Here is a 16,350-nt window from a genome sequence, read left to right as displayed (position 1 = left end):
GAGATGGTAGTAGCCCCTGCCTTGTAAGGTCCTTCTGGTGCCTAGGTGAGGCCACACACTAGGAGTCCTTGAGACAGGGCCTGGCGTGTGGCTGTGACACTCAGCAGAGCCATTTCTGTTGTTGCGTAGCGTGCTGTTTCCCTACGTTCTCCTGTCACTGACATGTGACGGTGAAGATGCTTGCCCTAGTCCCACGCCGCCACCCCAGGAGTGGAGAGGGTCAGCATCTGGGGAGGCCAGTGCACAGGGCTTGGGAGGCTTTGACATGGGGCAGGCACAGCAACAGCACAAGGAACTTTTGAACATTTGCTTTATTGTAAGGAGAGCGTTACTTCATTTGGACCCAGTTATGCTTATTTTATTAATTATATCCTGTTTAAAGTTAGTTTCTATTAATTATATCCGGTTTATCGGGCACCTGGGTGGCTCAGTGGGTTAAGCCTCTGCCTTTGGCTCAGGTCATGATCTCAGGGTCTTGGGATCGAGTCCTGCATCAGGCTCTCTGCTCAGCGGGGAGCCTGCTTCTCCCCTGCCACCCCCACCCCCCGCCACCACCTGCCTCTCTGTCTACTTGTGATCTCTCTCTCTCTCTCTCTGTGTCAAATAAATAAATAAATAAATAATCTTTTAAAAGATTATATCCTGTTTATCAGAATTTCCTTTATGGTACAGGGAGCAGACGAGATCCCAGGACTTCCCATTCTACTGAGAACGACGAGATATAGAGTTTTGCATTGCAGATTCTGTTAAAAGTGCTATGTTCCGGTAACTCACTTTTTAAAGCCAGGAGTTAAATGGTCTCTACTAGGAATTATAGGTAGGTAACTCCTAATGGTGATATAAAGTTTCAGCTCAATAATAGAAAACTATGGCAAATTATCTATAAACTGGAGAATAATTATATAACATGATAGAGGTGCCAGTTATCATTACAGTGGGAGTCATAGTATAGCATATAAATTAATCAAATTAACATGTACATCTTAAATATATATGTCAAAATATATTTCTTTTTCTAAAAAGGATTTTATTCCTTTGAGAGAGAGTGCATGCACATACAGGAGTCGGGCGAGGGGCAAAGGGAGAGGGAGAAGCAGACTCCCCGCTGAGCAGGGAGACCAACAAGGGGCTCCATCCCAAGCCCCGGGATCATGACCTGATCCAAAGGCAGATGTTTAACCGACTGAGCCACCCAGGGCCCCTCAAAGTGTTTTTCAATAAATAAAATAAAAACTGGAGCACAGTTGCAAACTAAGTTGTAAAACAAAGCGAAGGACAGTGTCCTTGCCATAAATAAATTTATATTTGGATCTCATCTGGCTTTGGCGTTCAAAAATAGAAAAGGACTTGTTTTGTGCTCCTGGGGAACACACAGGTTGAATGGAAACAAACAGCGCCGGAGAAACAAGTGCCAACACCCCAAGACCCTGAGCTCATGCATCTGAGTGTGGCTGGATGGCAAGCAAGCCTGTGGAGTATCAAAGGCAGGGCTGCTGAGCTCTGGGAGCAGTGACTGAGGCAAAGTTACTGCCTCATAAATGAACAGTCTTCTTTCTCCTTCCCCCCGGCATGCTAGCATTCTAGTATCTGTGCACTGCCAGGGACAGAAAAACTAATGGACATAGAAGTAATTCATAAGGGCTTGGATTTCAGCACTGGACATGCTGAATTTCAGTTCAAGTACTCAAAGGCTATTAAGAAACAGACTGTGTCTATGAATTTTCATTTAGAAGCGTATAGTACCTGCCTGTTTTTAAGTCAGTAGCGTTAATTATTAAATTAAAGTCTGAAAACCTTCAAGGTCTCATTTGAAGAGAGATGAATTAATAGAGGGAAAGGAGCCTAAGGCCTCAGAAACCCACTTAACATACTGACCTATTCTCATCATTGGCTGCTCTGAGTGGGTTGGCTTTGTTTCGATTTTAAAGGCTACTCTATATTTCTGGTAAACCACAAGGTAAAGGCTGGTCTCTGAGAAGCAGATGTTTTGCCAGTTTTGAGGCCTTGTGGCTTTCCATAGAGAAGTAACAGTACAGGCCACATGAAGCTTTTACTTCCTTTTTTTTTTTTCTTTCTTTCTTTCTTTCTTTCTTTTTCTTTTTTTTTTTTTTTTTTTTTCCAAGTAGGACGAATGGTGTGATACACATTGACATTGGTGGTCTTTGTTCACCACCAGATTTCAAATTCATATCTCTGGAAGTAGTTAGTTTGAAATGTCTCTGAGACATTCAAGCAAGTGTTCCCGCTGGACCGGAACCATAGATGTAGCCTTAGATGTAGTAAGGACAATCTTGGGTGATACTGAAAGCCAAGGAAGCAGTAGAGATCACATTGGGAGGGGGTTTGGAGAACAGAAGGCCTAGAACAAAGCCTCGAGAAGAGCTCTAACATGTACAAGTTGAGTAAAGAATCAAGACTGTTGATAGGAGGAAAATCTGCAGAGTTTGGTGCCGTGGAGCTGAGCAGGTCAACTCTGTTGTTAGAGTTCAAGATTTATTCTTTGGCTTTTACCAGTCCCTTTCTACCCTGACCACCCAAGCCCAGGCCCTTGTCATCTCATGCTTGTTTCACTTCTGCATCCCAAACCAGGGAGCTCCAACTGCCTAATGCTATAGCTATGGAGGCAAAATGATTGAAGATACACTTCTTGTCTTCTCAGGGCTGACAGACTCCATGCGTATGTGAGGCCTTATACAAATAAACAATGCCAAGTGAATGGGATGAAATGGTCAGGGAAGTTTTAAGTCATGGGGGAGGGATTTGAGCTTGGGTTTGAGGTAAGCTGAAAGTACCTTGGGTAGACTGTGGAGAGGAGTAGAAAAGATGTCCCAGAGTCTAGAATTCAGCAAAGGGTGCAGCGGGCCAGTTGCCATTACTGGACATCTGATTGGAAATGTAGGCAGAGACAGGATCCTAGGGGTCTTGAATTAAGGGCTAAGGGGCGTAAATACCATTCTGAAGAGGCCAAGGAGCTCTTTTCAAGTTGGGGTTTGAGGCAAGACAGTATGGGACTCATGGTGACGTGTGGTTTGGAAATTTTCCTTGGTAGAGGCTTATACATAGCTGGATGGGGGTGATGGGCTAATATTGTAGCTACTAGGAGAGAGATATAAGGGCTTGGCCTGAGACTAGCATCAGAATGGGTAAGAAAGGAGGGCTTTGAAAGACCTTTCTTAGGAAGAATGCTGAGGGCTTGGTGATGTGGTTGGGGCCAGTAGGAATTGGTGATGTGGTTGGGGCCAGCAGGAAAGGGCAGAGTCACAGGTAATGGTACAGTGACCGAAAACAGCTCCCTCTGTAGACTCTTATCTCCATTTTACTGAGAGAGTGGCACTGCAGGAATTGGAATTTGGACCCTGGGTTTGTATTCTGTCCTTGCTCTGAAGAGTTAGGTGACCTTGGTCTGGCTGCTTAACCATCTGTGCCTCAGCTTTCTTGTCTGGAAAGTGCAGATAGTACTAGTAATACTTCTAGGTTGTAAGGGTTTTGGGTTAATGTATGTGAGGTTCCTAGCATATAGTAGGTACTTAATAACCACTAGTTGAATGGATTATATTTGGTGATTACATCATAATAAGTCGAAGAATCGGGACGTGAACTCAAGTTTTCCCAAATCTGACACATTACCCTGATGTTTCAGACTTTTCCTCTCTAAGCTGCTGCCTTCATTGTGCCAGCCCCCCCCCCCCCCCCCTGCGCACCGTGAGTCTATTGCATGTCCTTTGGCATCAAGCTTACATTCAGATTACATAGTCCTGGCATTCCACCATCTGAGTCATGCCAGATCACCCACCTCAACTTTATATAGCCCCCCGCACCCGGAACCTGCTTCCCATTCTCCACCTCTGTGTTTCATGGAGGGTCTTCCCACCCCCCTCCACCTCTGTAAATGCTGTTGGTTCTTCGTGGTCTGGCCTGTCTCGCTGCCTTGGTGAAGGTATCCTGGACTACGACCCTCCATCCCTCTTTCTGGCTCCCCTGCTGTACTGATGAGTTACACTTCACTACTTATGCTCGGCTGAATGAAGTCTCAGATTGTTCTATAATGACCTCACACACATTTATCTTACCTTGTGAAAATGAATCACAGTTTTAATAAAGGTCTATGGCTGTCCCCTAAAAAAAATACCTCCCAGTGCTGTATGCTCAGTAATTACTTAAAGAGCAAATTAAGAAGCTGATAGCTGAGGTAGAGTTCTGGCCCTCTTCTCACACCTGGGTTAGTTATCTCACCAGCCTCCTTCTTAACTAGTCTGTGCATTGCAGCCAGTTTGTCCCTAATTCGTGACGTAGGCCACACTGCCACTGGAGCAACCCTTATCCAGTCCTTCCGTGGACGGCTCGTGCTTTTTAACTGGCCTACCGTTAGGACCATGACACTTCAGCCTGGCTTAAAGGCTGTCTGCAACCTGATCTCTCCTGCCTCTTCAGTCTTATCTGCTGGCACTCCGTTCTGTATACCCTGTCCTCCTTGCAGTTCCTAGAATGTTCTCTGTGCCCTTGCTGTCTGACTCCTCTGCTTGAAGCCCTGCTGGAGCCCTCCTGGCAGGCTTGGTCTTCCTTGTCACTTCCTCTAAGACACCAGCAGAGTAAGTTGCTTCCTTCTTCTAGTCCCATTCATAGCGCTTTGTCCCTCTGCTGCCTTTCTAAGGGCCCAGAGATTGATCCCTTCACTTGCCCACCGGCCAGACTGGAGCTCCTTGAGGGCAGGGCAGTCTTATTGCCTTGCAGCATTCCCAGAGGACACGTTCTGCACAGAGCTCAGGCTGCGTGTTGATCATGCAAGTAACAAAGGTCACTCTTCTTAAGATTAGAGGAGAGCTGCTTTCTTGTGCCTTGACAGATTTTTCTTTTGAACTATACAAACTGTATTGGAAACTGACAATGATGAGTCATATCTTAGAAAGGGGGTGAAAGCTGAAAATGCAGAGCCTCCAGGAATGGAGTAGGAGGTTGCAGATCTGTCTTGCAGGCCAAGTCTGGCTGTTCACTGAATTTGCCCGACTGGTCTCAAACACCGGGAGTGGGAGGGACTCTCCTCCCGGTGGGCAGGTGATTTATTGGCTGGGAAGCTTCCGCGGTGATTTAGTTGTGAAACGGCGCCCTGCGAGGTGCAGGCTAATGCCTGGGCCGGGCGGAGCTGCCGGCCACAATCCTGGGCCGGAAGGGACCGTGAGGGTCGTCGGGGCCACCCCCCCATTTCGCAGTCCGAGGGCGGTGGGCGTGTGGCTGTCGCGCTGCTGACTCTGCCCGCCCGGAAGGAGGACTGGAGACGGAGCGGCCTGGAAAGGGTCCCGAGTGGCGGCTCGGGCCGGCTCGGGCCCCGCGGGTGCCCTGTGCTCGCGCTCACCGCGGTAGGGAGGAAGTTTCTGCGCTCTGCTGCTCGGATTTACTCCTGCTGTTCGGAGGGAGGAAACCGAGATACCAGCGCCGGGGGCCGGAGGCTCTGACCGCGGAGCCTCAGGCTGGGGGCCAGGCGGGACAGAGCTCGGGCCGACGGGCGGCGCGGCGATCCAGGCCGCCTTTTGCAGCCTCCCGCGGCCGCGCTGGGCTTTGCGCCGCGCTCCAGCCTCCTCCCCCGGCAGCGGCGGCCCCAGCCCCGCGCCCCCCGCGCCCCGCGCCGCGCGGCCCCGCCGCGGTCACACGCCGAGCCGCCCCGGCCGCCTCCGCCCTGTGCTTTGTGGAGCGGGAGCCGGAGCCGGAGCCGAGTGACAGGCGCGGCCTCTCGCCGCCTGGACCCTGAGTGCGGCCGGCGCGGCGTACCTGTGGCTGCCGGGCCGCCCGGCTGGGAAGTGTGGCTGGGGTTTGTCGTGCGGGACCAGGCTTCGAACCGCGAGCCCCACGCCGGGGGCTCTGAGGTGGGGGTCGGGGAGCTGGGAGCTGACCCCACGGTGCTGGGGAAGGGCTGCCTGGGAGGAATGGGACAAAGTGAAAGTCTCCGGACTGCTGGGGTGGCGGGGTGGGGGGGGGGCATGGTGGGGAGTGTGGGAAAGAAGGAAGGGGTGCTGATGATTATTTGGTGCCTTGGAGTGGCTTTTAATGACGGCGGTGGCGGGTCAGGCCAGCTGGGGTTCCGGCTCCCAGTGGGCTTCTGTGGATATCGCAGTCTTCTTGGCGAATTCCTCGGATTAACGAAAGGGCCTTTTAATCCCTCTAGGATGACCTATTGGAGAAAAGTCTCCAGGTTTGATTCCTTTTCCCTCGTTTCTGCTCAACACTCTGGGAAGCTTCGTTCTCAGGTGAAAAGCAGTTGTGCTGTTTTATTGAAACACGGAGGATATTTGTTTGTATCTTCGTGGACCAATGCTGAGACTGTGGCACCGAGAGCTTGCATTGCTTCTTAGCCTCAGACCCAGGATGTCCTTCTCCCAAACCTGTCTGGTGTGTGCCATTGGGGTTCTGATGGCGGCTGTCCAGGGCCTGCCCTGGCAGGGGGTCCCAGCTCTACTGTTGAAATTGTCTCCCAGCCTAGTCAGTATTCCCTAGCTCAGACTTTTTTGTGGTTGTTATTCTGCTGATTGCAGATATCTTTGCTTTGCTGACATCCTGTTTTGTTTTTGGTTTTTACATCCCATTTGTTGTTTCTTTTTATCACAGAAACGCTTCGTTAAGGGGCTCAGGCAGTACGGCAAGAACTTCTTCAGAATTAGAAAGGAGCTGCTTCCCAATAAGGAAACAGTGAGTACAATTGGACTTTATGTAACTTGATTTTTTTCCCCCTCGTTACCCCTGCTGCTTCTCTGCACTTGATCTTACGAAATGGTTTCCTTTAACCCGGTGCTGTGCTCAGACTCTGGCTGGCCTCTAGGATCCTCTTCATTTTACTTCCTTTACTTTTAGTTTTAGCTCCTGATTTTAGATAGCAAAGTGACAGATTATGCTTATCCCCCACAAAGAAAGTTAATTCCCTTGTAAGAACAGAAAGGTCTTTGACAACAGAGGGTTAGTTGAGGGTTGTCTGGGGTGTTGAGCCATTAACATCTAATTGTAAATATAGTGGCTGAAACAGGAAATGTCATTTACCACCAATTGGATTTGGTTATTGACAGAAGTCATCAACCAAGCAATAGAATGAAGAGATCTGTGGCTTACTAGACTTTGAATTCTCTGGGGACTTTTTCTTTCTTTCATGTTACTTACGTTTTGAAGAGTAGTTTTAACTCTTTAATTTTCCAGCCTTAAAAGTTTACACTTTTCAGGCTGTCTGGTTGTCTTAGTTGGAGGAGCATGAGACTCTTGATCTCAGGATCATGAGTTCAAGCCCCACGTTGGGTTTAGAGATTACCTAAATAAATAAATAATTTTAAATAAAAGTTTGCACTTTTCATTGGACACACAGATACACAAGGATTCTTATAAATTTCTTAAATGAGTGTCTTACAAATTCCTTTGATATTTCACAAAGCTGAAATCCCATATTTTGCTAAACTCGGGGTAGAAGGGTTTGCTGAGGAAAGTTCAGGGTAGGGTTATATGCAGATAAAACTAGCAGGGGATTCAGTCACATTTACCTGAATTCCCTCCAGGTGGAATTGGAGGGGTGTGGAGAGTTCTGACTGAGCTGGGGAACGGGGAGGCTGGGAATGGAGTGGGACCGACCATGTCCTAATGTCTCTGGCCTCGGCAGAGCCTCGTTACTGGAAGTGCTTCTTGGGCCTTGGGGGTGGAGGGCAAATATCTAGACATGGAGCTGCTTTCACTCCACCCCCAACCGCCCTGAGTGGAGTTGGAAACGGAGAATATCCATTATAGAAGGGACTAGGTGGTTTTGGTTTGGTTTGGTTTTTAATTTTCTAATTGGGTGTTGTTGATTGATTTCCTCTCATTCAATTTTGATTCTTTTATTCTGAGTTGGTTCTTTTTTCTCTTCTTCTCTTTTCAGTGGGCTGTTTGTTTGTAGACACCTTTTCTGTGTGGTACCTTATGTGAACAGCAGTAACTCATAATAGGGAAGAAAGGTTCTGAGATTTCAAGCACATCCTTATATAAGTCAGTGGTTTGCATCAACCAGTCATACTTACATTAAACTTTCAATGTTTATTATACATCTAAATATGCTAAGATAGATCATTTTGAGAATGGTTAAAAAAAAGAAGGAACTGTTGATAGACATTAAGATAAAATATATGCTGTAATCGATCTATATCATCAACTTTTTTTCCTTGGGTGCGGTGGGGGGGTTCTTCCCAGAACCCATTGGAAAGAGGTATTTAATGTGGAACAGTGAAAGAAATACTGTTAAATTTTCTGAGGATTTCAGTTATTTGAAGTTTGATATGTACTTTTTATAAAACTAAAATGCTTTACCCAAGTGAAGGAATTTTGGTTTGGCCAAATTCGAATGAAAGTGAGATCCATGAGTAGATGTGGTCTGATGTAACCTCTCGGCTCCAGTTTTCTCTCTCCCTGTGCTCTGCTAGAAGTTGCAAACCATGAAGAATTTGATACAAGATATGGCTTGACAATTGTTAACTTTCTGTTTTAAAAAATAAACTTATAGTAGTTTATTTTTTAGTTAGATAATAGTTAGATTAAGTGTCGAATCTAAAATCTACTGTCCAGCATTTGGGAAGTGCCAGGCAATTTTATCTAGTGTTTTTATCTCTTTAGTGGAAAACAGATCTGAATAATTTTTAGCCTAGGTAAGGGCCTTCTAATCCTTTTTTTCCCCTTGCTCTTGATAATGTCTGACTCAATTAGTAGTGTTTCCTCACCCACAGAGAAGTCGCTGCTCTACCAGCCTTTTGAGCTGGTTCTCCAGTCTTTTCTAGGCATCTCTGTCCTGAGACCCTTCCTTCCCCATCACTGCCATCCCTGTTTTCCAGCCATGTTGTTTCTCTCCTCACTTCTCCTCTGGTACCCAGCAGCCTTCCTGTTTCCAGCCTCTTTCATCAGGGCACGACATGGGCGCTACCAGGAGAGTTGTTGGCAGCACTGGAAGGTTTATTAAGGCTGACGCTGGCTAAACGTTCCTAGTGTCCTGCCGTCTTTTGCCTAGAATTGGGGGAGTTTGGTGGTAGGGTAAATCTGTAGTATTCTAATCATGTGAGAGAGAGAGGCAGTCATTTTATATTTTCCTTAGTTATCAACATAACCAAGCTAATCATTCACAACTGCTAGGGTGGGGAGGGCAAAGGTTATTTTTCATTTTTGCTGCAGAAAATGAGAAAATCTGCAGGAACTAGTGTCCTTAGTTCAGAATTTCCTTGGTAGATAGAAAGCTTCATATGGTCATGCCTTTTTTTATATCAGATTCCTCTAATCTAGATACTTCCCACATTCTCTTCTATTTACCACAATTATTAACTCATTTATTTGCTATTCACAACTGACTTGAAACTTCAGAAGGGTATCAGCATCCAAAAGAACACGCCCAACTGGGCATGGCGTGAGGGTCACCAGACCTGTGTTCTATTCCTGGCCTTACCAGTAACTATAGTACTTGACGACCTCTTCTAACTGTGCACTGTGCTTTGAGCTGTTCATTGGGAAGTTCAGGTCAAATCCTGACAAGGACTGGAGAATTACCTACTCTAGAATGGTGTTTCTGGGGGTTAGGGGAGTGGGTAACAAGGTGATGGGAATTGAGGGCACATGTGATGTGCACTGGGTGTTATATGTAACAATCCTTGAACACTACATCAAAAACTGGTGATGTACTGCTCTACAGTGGCTAACTGAACATAGTAATAAAAAAATTAAATAAAATGGCGTTTCTTTGTCAGGATTTTATAGATGCCACAGTCTTTATGAAATGTTTGTATACCTTTGGCTGTTGTGTAAAATAGGGTGATCATTCTACCCTCTAGAATTGTTTCGAGAATTTAAGTAAGCTAATGATGCAGAGTGTATAAAAACACTTGAAGATGACAGTTCTTCCCATCCACCCTGAATACTTTTAGCCTGGGTAAGGGTCCTAGCTACCTGAAGTAGCTCAGTGCTGTGGAAGGTACGGAATTATTTTCCGCTTGTAAACATACCAGTCCTGTATGAAAAGAAATGACCTGTCCCTTATAGTCTGTCTTGGGAAAACCCCTATCCGTTGAAAAGCTGGGAGGGGTGAAGGGTGGCGCCTGGTTTAAAGGGTGTGTTTCCTCTGTCTCGGGAGTCGTGTTGAGGAGACTTGCATCCTCACTCTAGCACTGAGTGTGATTTTGCAGACAGAGGTTGCTGGTGGGCATGGACATAAACCGCTTTCCTAGTTCTTTTGGCTTCTGGTGTTTATTATACAAGAGCTAAATCTGGCTTTTCTCTGAGAACAGTGGTTGTGATTGTGGAAAACTAACTATTTATAGAAGTTTAGTTGAGTGGGTATTACAGGTTAACCTCAGGGTGCCCAAGAGAATAACTAAGTCAAATATTTTAGTATGATGGTTGTGCAGATATCCTGAGTTACTACCTTTCTCTCTCTCTTCCTTTCTCTATAACTGGTTACCTTCTTTAATATGTTTCTAAGATGTGTATTTAGTAGGAAGATTATGGCGAAGGATCTTTGCTGAGCATCTCAGATTCCCCTTGGCTGTAACCTCTTCTCTCTCAAGACACTGTTTGGCCTAATCCACATCAGAGTCTTGAGGGTTAGTGTGTTTGTGTAAGTCAGAGCAAGTGTCCCAGTGGCTGAGCTTCTGAGATGAGGGCAAGTCAGGCCTCTGGGTTCCTGCTTTGAGCACTGCCACACAGTCTTTGGATCGATGAATTGTATGACCTCCTGATGCTAAGGTAGTGCTTGAGAAAATAGGACACCTAATAGAATTGAATCTTAAATCACCAGGAAGGAAACCCGTGTTGTAAATAGTACAAAATATGGGCGTTCCAAAAATAATTTTTTGTTTTATTTTTATACACATTGCAGTTTTCTTCAGAATCATGAGATGATTACTCCGATGACAGTGACATGTATCTTCTTTCACAGTGAGCACATGTCTGTGTTTGAATCAGAGGCTTTCTGTGCCTGACACCTGGATGATTGTCCCTTGAATAGTGGCTGGCCTTTGTTTATAGCTCTAAGTCCTGTTATGCAGACAGCTTGGCCAGCGTCGGACTATAGACAGGAAGTGCTTGGTCAGCGACCTCAGGTGCGGCTGACATTGGCGAGAAGACAGCGTGAGCTGCCCCAGCTTGGCGGAGCCGAGAGGTGCTTCCAGCACGCTATTATTACCCTTCGGGAGGAGGTGGAAAAGGTGTGCGCCTTGACTATCTTTCTCATCTCTGTAGTTTGATTTTTAAGCACCTAGCGCAGTAGGGATGAAACTCGTATGGTTTGTAATCCTGGGTACTGGTGCATTAATATTTACTGTATTAAAAAATTCATTTTTTAACCCACTTTCCATTTTCAGAGCTAAACATTCCATATAGCTTCATTTTTAAAAGTTTTGTATACCCACCAAGCGCTGTAACGAGTGGGATGTCTATAATGAGAACCAAGGCGCCGTCCGTGCCCTGCGTTGCAGCAGGAAAGGCACACCATGTGCATGCTTTCCAGGTTTGGCAATCTGTGCTAAGGCCCTTGGTGGAGGCTCAGGCCCCACAAAGTGTGCACAAGAGTCTATGGGGTGGGGGTGCTGCTGGAAGGCTAATTGGAGGGTGTGGTGTTTGAACCTCTAAGGAAGGATATGTTTTTGGACAGGCCATGGCTGGGAGAGTGGAAGAAAAGCAGCTTTCCAGCTGTAGGAAATATCATGAGCAAAGGCATGGAGACAGGAAATTGCAAACCGTACGTACAGTAGCCTGGTGGAGAGGAGGTTGCCAGCGCTGATGTGGTTGGACTCAGGCCAAAATTAGGGCCTGGAGGGAGACATGGGGACCCTGCGGTCTCCAGAGAGGACGTTCAGGGACCCATTGAGGCTTCTAAGAACAGAAAGGAGAGGTCTCAGCTGAGCCGTGGGAGCATTCTTAAGCAGCGCAGACAAGATGCGGAGGACCAGAGAGGGGGTTCTTGTAAGAATTTGGTCTCATTGTAAGACAAAAAATGGAGAATTGAAAGTGATTTGTGGAACTGGAAATCTGTCTTTTATCTTGATTTTCTCCATTGAAAATGTGTTGTTGTTTGTTTGTTTTTTAATGGGACCAAGGGGCAGCTGCTTTTGAAGTTTTGGGTGTTTTGTTTTGTTTTTAAACTTTGGGGAGATAGTATGAAAAAAAGTACTGGAGATTTAAAATTTTAATTTGAGAAGTAATATGAAAAACAACCATTTTTCTCAGCCCCATTTCTGGGAATGAATTCTGCTTAAATATGTACATAACTGTTGAATATTAATTGCTCATTTCTTTAGTCAAAATATCCTTTGCATAAAAGCACATTCCCCCAGCAAAGAATAACTACTATTGAGAAAGGTTTTAAGACTGAGTAATCAAGATTCTGTTAATATTAAGAGGTTAAGAATGACTCGAGCATTTAGTATGAGCATTCAGCATGGGGTTTTATCTAACTTCAGATTAAAACCTTAGATAAACAATTTTCTAGCCTCATTAATGCTTAATCTAATGTTACATAACGTGTGGACTTCCTGAATAGGTTGGTACTATTGAGGACACAATTGTGTTACAGCCACATAACCAGAGGCCTCTGCTGCGAATGCTGGGTGCCCTCGCTGCTCCCTGGGTGCTCCTCTGGCCCGCATTCTCGCTGCACTGGAGCTTGGTCCAGCTGCAGATTCTGGGGCTTTGTGCTGCTCAGGTTGAGCCAGAATCTGCATTTTAATCAGCTCCCCAGGTGGTTTGAATACTTGGTTAAGTTTAGGAAACACTGTTGTTTACAGTAGTGCAGACTGCAGAATCCTAAACCCATGAGTCATATTCATTCTTAAAAGTGTTGCTTTTATTCTGTTAAAGTTGTAAATTACTTCACTATTAGGACTTAATTTTGCTTTTCAGATTATTACAAAGTATCTCAAACCTACTAACTGTATCTGGGCTTATTTTCATTATCAGTAATAGAATTTCTTTCTTTTTTTTTTTTTTAATTTATTTATTTGACAGGCAGAGATCACAAGTAGGCAGAGAGGCTGAGAGAGAGAGAGAGGAGGAAGCAGGACCCTGGGATCATGACCCAAGCCGAAGGCAGAGGCTTTAACCCACTGAGCCACCCAGGTGCCCCTCAATAATAGAATTTCTTAATAGAGCTTCCTTTTTCCTATCTTTCATTTTTTCCTAGGAACACAGTTGTAACTCCTGTCATATTTCATATAAAAACTGTTGTCCTCTTTCCTTGTGGCATGTATGTGAGTTGGGCTAGCCTAGATCTTAATTTAAGTTTCTTTTTTTTTTTTTTAAAAGATTTTATTCATTTATTTGACAGAGATCATAAGTAGGCAGAGAGGCCAGCACAGAGAGAGGAGGAAGCAGTCTCCCTGCTGAGTAGAGAAACCGATGTGGGGCTCGATCCCATGACCCTGGGATCATGATCTGAGCTGAAGGCAGAGGCTTTAACCCACTCAGCCACCCAGGCACTTCTTAATTTAAGTCTCTAATAGAAACCTTTTTATTTGAAAGGATGACATTCATGGGGTACCTGGCTGGCTCATTTGGTTAAGGGTCTGCCTTTGGCTCAGGTTTTGATTCCAGGGTCCTGGGATTGAGCTCTGTGCTGGGCTCCCTGCTCACTGGGAAGCCTGCTTCTCCCTCTCTTCCCCACTTGTGCTCTCTCTTGCTATCTCTGTCACTGTCTCTGTCTCTATCAAATAAATAAATAAAATCTAAAAAAAAAGGGGGGGGTGACATTCACTTACTAATAAGATATTTACATACTATGGAGTTTTCAGGTGTTACTCTCTTTCCCTGGCACCCCCTTATATATGAAGAAGAAATATTCATATTTTGAGAGGTTGGCAAGATTGGGTCCAAGGAGAGACATGTGCCATACCTTTTTTCTTAATAACTTGTCCTCAAGTAGGGGCAGATAAAGTTGAAATTTTCCATTCAAGAAGAAGTGATTACCCAATAGAAAAAGGCACTAGGTTTTGGCAGTGAATATTGTGATCCTATAGTTATTGCCATGCAGGGGGTTTGTTCCCATTAAAATTGGGCAGAAGCTTGAATCTTTTCATCGGATAGTCTAAGCTGTGTGGATATTTGGCTGGGCAGTGGTCCAGTTTTAACTAGGGTAATCTAAATATGACTGGCTGATTCCCTTGTGTAAGTGAAGCAGTTAAGAAGTTTGCATGTAAGAAATTTTTGGTGCTGATGTTGAGGGCATAAGAACGTTTTTAAAAATTAGGTGACTTTTTAAACCAAGGGCTTTGAATATTTGCTGTTCTGTCTGTAAATGTCTTAGGCCTATGCTTGGCCTTATCCTGTGTATCAGAACTGGAGGGAATGGCATGTGAGTATTTTCGGTTGTGTATGACGTATTGCTTATGGACACTGCTTCCAGATGAACCACCTTGGACTTTAAAGTTACTGAACACACTGCTGCTTAACAAGGGTTGGTTACTTATTTGCTGTTGGTATTTGCTAACCCGTATTTCCGATGATGACTGGGTCTTGGTTACCTGGTGACTTTAGATGGAGACATTTATGACCTTTCAGCTTAAGTAGACCTCCCCCATTTTATTAGCTAGTAAAACAAGTGGAAGGTTTGAAATGGTCTTTAAGAAGACTTGTAAGCTGTGGTTACAGTGCTTGCATTCAGTGTTTATCCACTTGGATCTCAAATCTTATACATGGATTTTTAATTTAATTTAATTTTTTTTTTTGCCTTCATAAGACCAGTGAACCCGTCTTAACTTTGAAAATCCAGTTTGCTGTTGTTTCAGGAATAAGTTTTAAAATTATCTGAAGTCTTAATCCTTGAGTTCATTTCCATCATATTTGAAGTTGTGCTTTTTAGTAATACTTAGGAAAGTAGAGTAAAAATTACTTGTCTTGTTTTGAAAAGTAAAGCAAGGCCTTCACAATTCTGTCTCATGGCTGCTCTCCAGCTGGTGCCCTCCCACCCTCCCCGTCATCATAAGTTTTCTTTTCTTTCTTTCTTTCTTTTTTTTCTTTCTTTCTTTTTTTTTTTGGTTGGTTGGTTTTTTCCCCCGTTTTTCTGCATGTAATTTGAAAACTATTATTGTGTTATTAAAAATAGGAAAAGCGAACAAAAGAAGCCTGTCTGGGGACACCAGAATTCTGTTAAGTTTTCTTTTTGAGATGTTTACATTTTAAATTAAGTTTCTATATTAATGACCTTCATTATTTTCTGATTTTTTTTTTTAAGATTTTATTTATTTATTTGATAGAGGAAGATCACAAGCAGGCAGAGAGGCAGGCAGAGAGAGAGGAGGAAGCAGGCTCCCTGCTGAGCAGAGAGCCCGATGCGGGGCTCGATCCGAGGACTCCGAGATCATGACCTGAGCCGAAGGCAGCGGCTTAACCCACTGAGCCACCCAGGCGCCCCTATTTTCTGATTTTCTGATTCTTTGTTCTGTTCACGTGTCTTAAGTTCTTCTGAAGCCTCTAATTGTGGCGTCATAATTCCCAGAATTTGGCCTTACAGGTGTCTAAACCATCATCATCATTCTCCGTTGGCAAAATTGGGAACGGTTTGGGGGAACCTTTAGTACCCAAGGCCTGTGTTCTCTTTGAGGTGTCTGTGGTGTGTGAGAGAGTGCTCACCCTTGTGGAGTCCACAGTCTAGTGAAGAGGCCAGCGGGGCTTGTGTTCTTTTCTGGATGGTGCTGAGTGACAATCCCTGAGACTGTCCAGGGCCCAGTTACAGGGCTTGGGTGATACACTCATGAGTGCCGCACGCTCATGAGAGCCACAGGAGCCCTTCCTCTCTGTGCACTGGTGGAAATTACACAAATGGCCCAACTCTTTTCTCAGAAGAATTGCATTTTGTTCTGCCCTTGAAAAATTATTCTTCATTTTGCTTTAGTCCTGGACTGTGGACACTGCTTCCTTTTGTCTTCCATACATACGCATGTGTGTGTATTTATGTAGACTATAAGGCCTTCTGAGCAAGGACTTCATTGTAATATTTCTTTATATCTTCTGTAGTGCCCAAAACAGACCCTTACTTGATATTTCTTAAAAACGAGGTGTGCGGCCCTGTATGTTCTCATACTTGCGAATGATGGAACAGAAGTATACTCTAACCATGGATAGATATATAATTATTGGTCCTAAAAGATTCAAAGTTCTCGGTGTTTGTAAGAAAAGGTTTTTCTCGTTTTTTGCTCTTCATGTTGTTTTTCATGATCTGCTTTTATGCTGTTTTAAAGACCAATTGAAACCTGCACATCCTAGGCTTTGAACTGTGTAGCAGACAGAAAATCCTTGTTAAACTTTCCCATCTCGGGACAATATGAGTAGGACTAGGGGGTCACTGTGCCACATTTGGACTTTCCTGTTCCTGCTTATCATGGG

The 16,350-nt window shown here is 44.8% G+C and overlaps 1 protein-coding gene across 5 annotated transcripts in view; it reads left to right on the top strand.

Moving 5' to 3' along the window:
- Positions 1-16,350, top strand: part of RERE (arginine-glutamic acid dipeptide repeats) — a 443,179-nt gene that overhangs the window by 382,032 nt on the left and 44,797 nt on the right. For all 5 annotated transcript variants that reach the window (XM_032863320.1, XM_032863323.1, XM_032863322.1 and 2 more), the window contains one exon: positions 6,598-6,678. In XM_032863320.1, coding sequence (XP_032719211.1) covers positions 6,598-6,678 — 81 coding nt within the window. The remainder of the gene's footprint in view (positions 1-6,597; positions 6,679-16,350) is intronic.

Source organism: Lontra canadensis, unplaced genomic scaffold (assembly GCF_010015895.1).
Source record: "Lontra canadensis isolate GAN:19392208 unplaced genomic scaffold, GSC_riverotter_1.0 scaffold25, whole genome shotgun sequence".
Taxonomy (NCBI): Eukaryota; Metazoa; Chordata; class Mammalia; order Carnivora; family Mustelidae; genus Lontra; species Lontra canadensis.
This window is presented reverse-complemented; position numbering and strand designations above follow the sequence as displayed.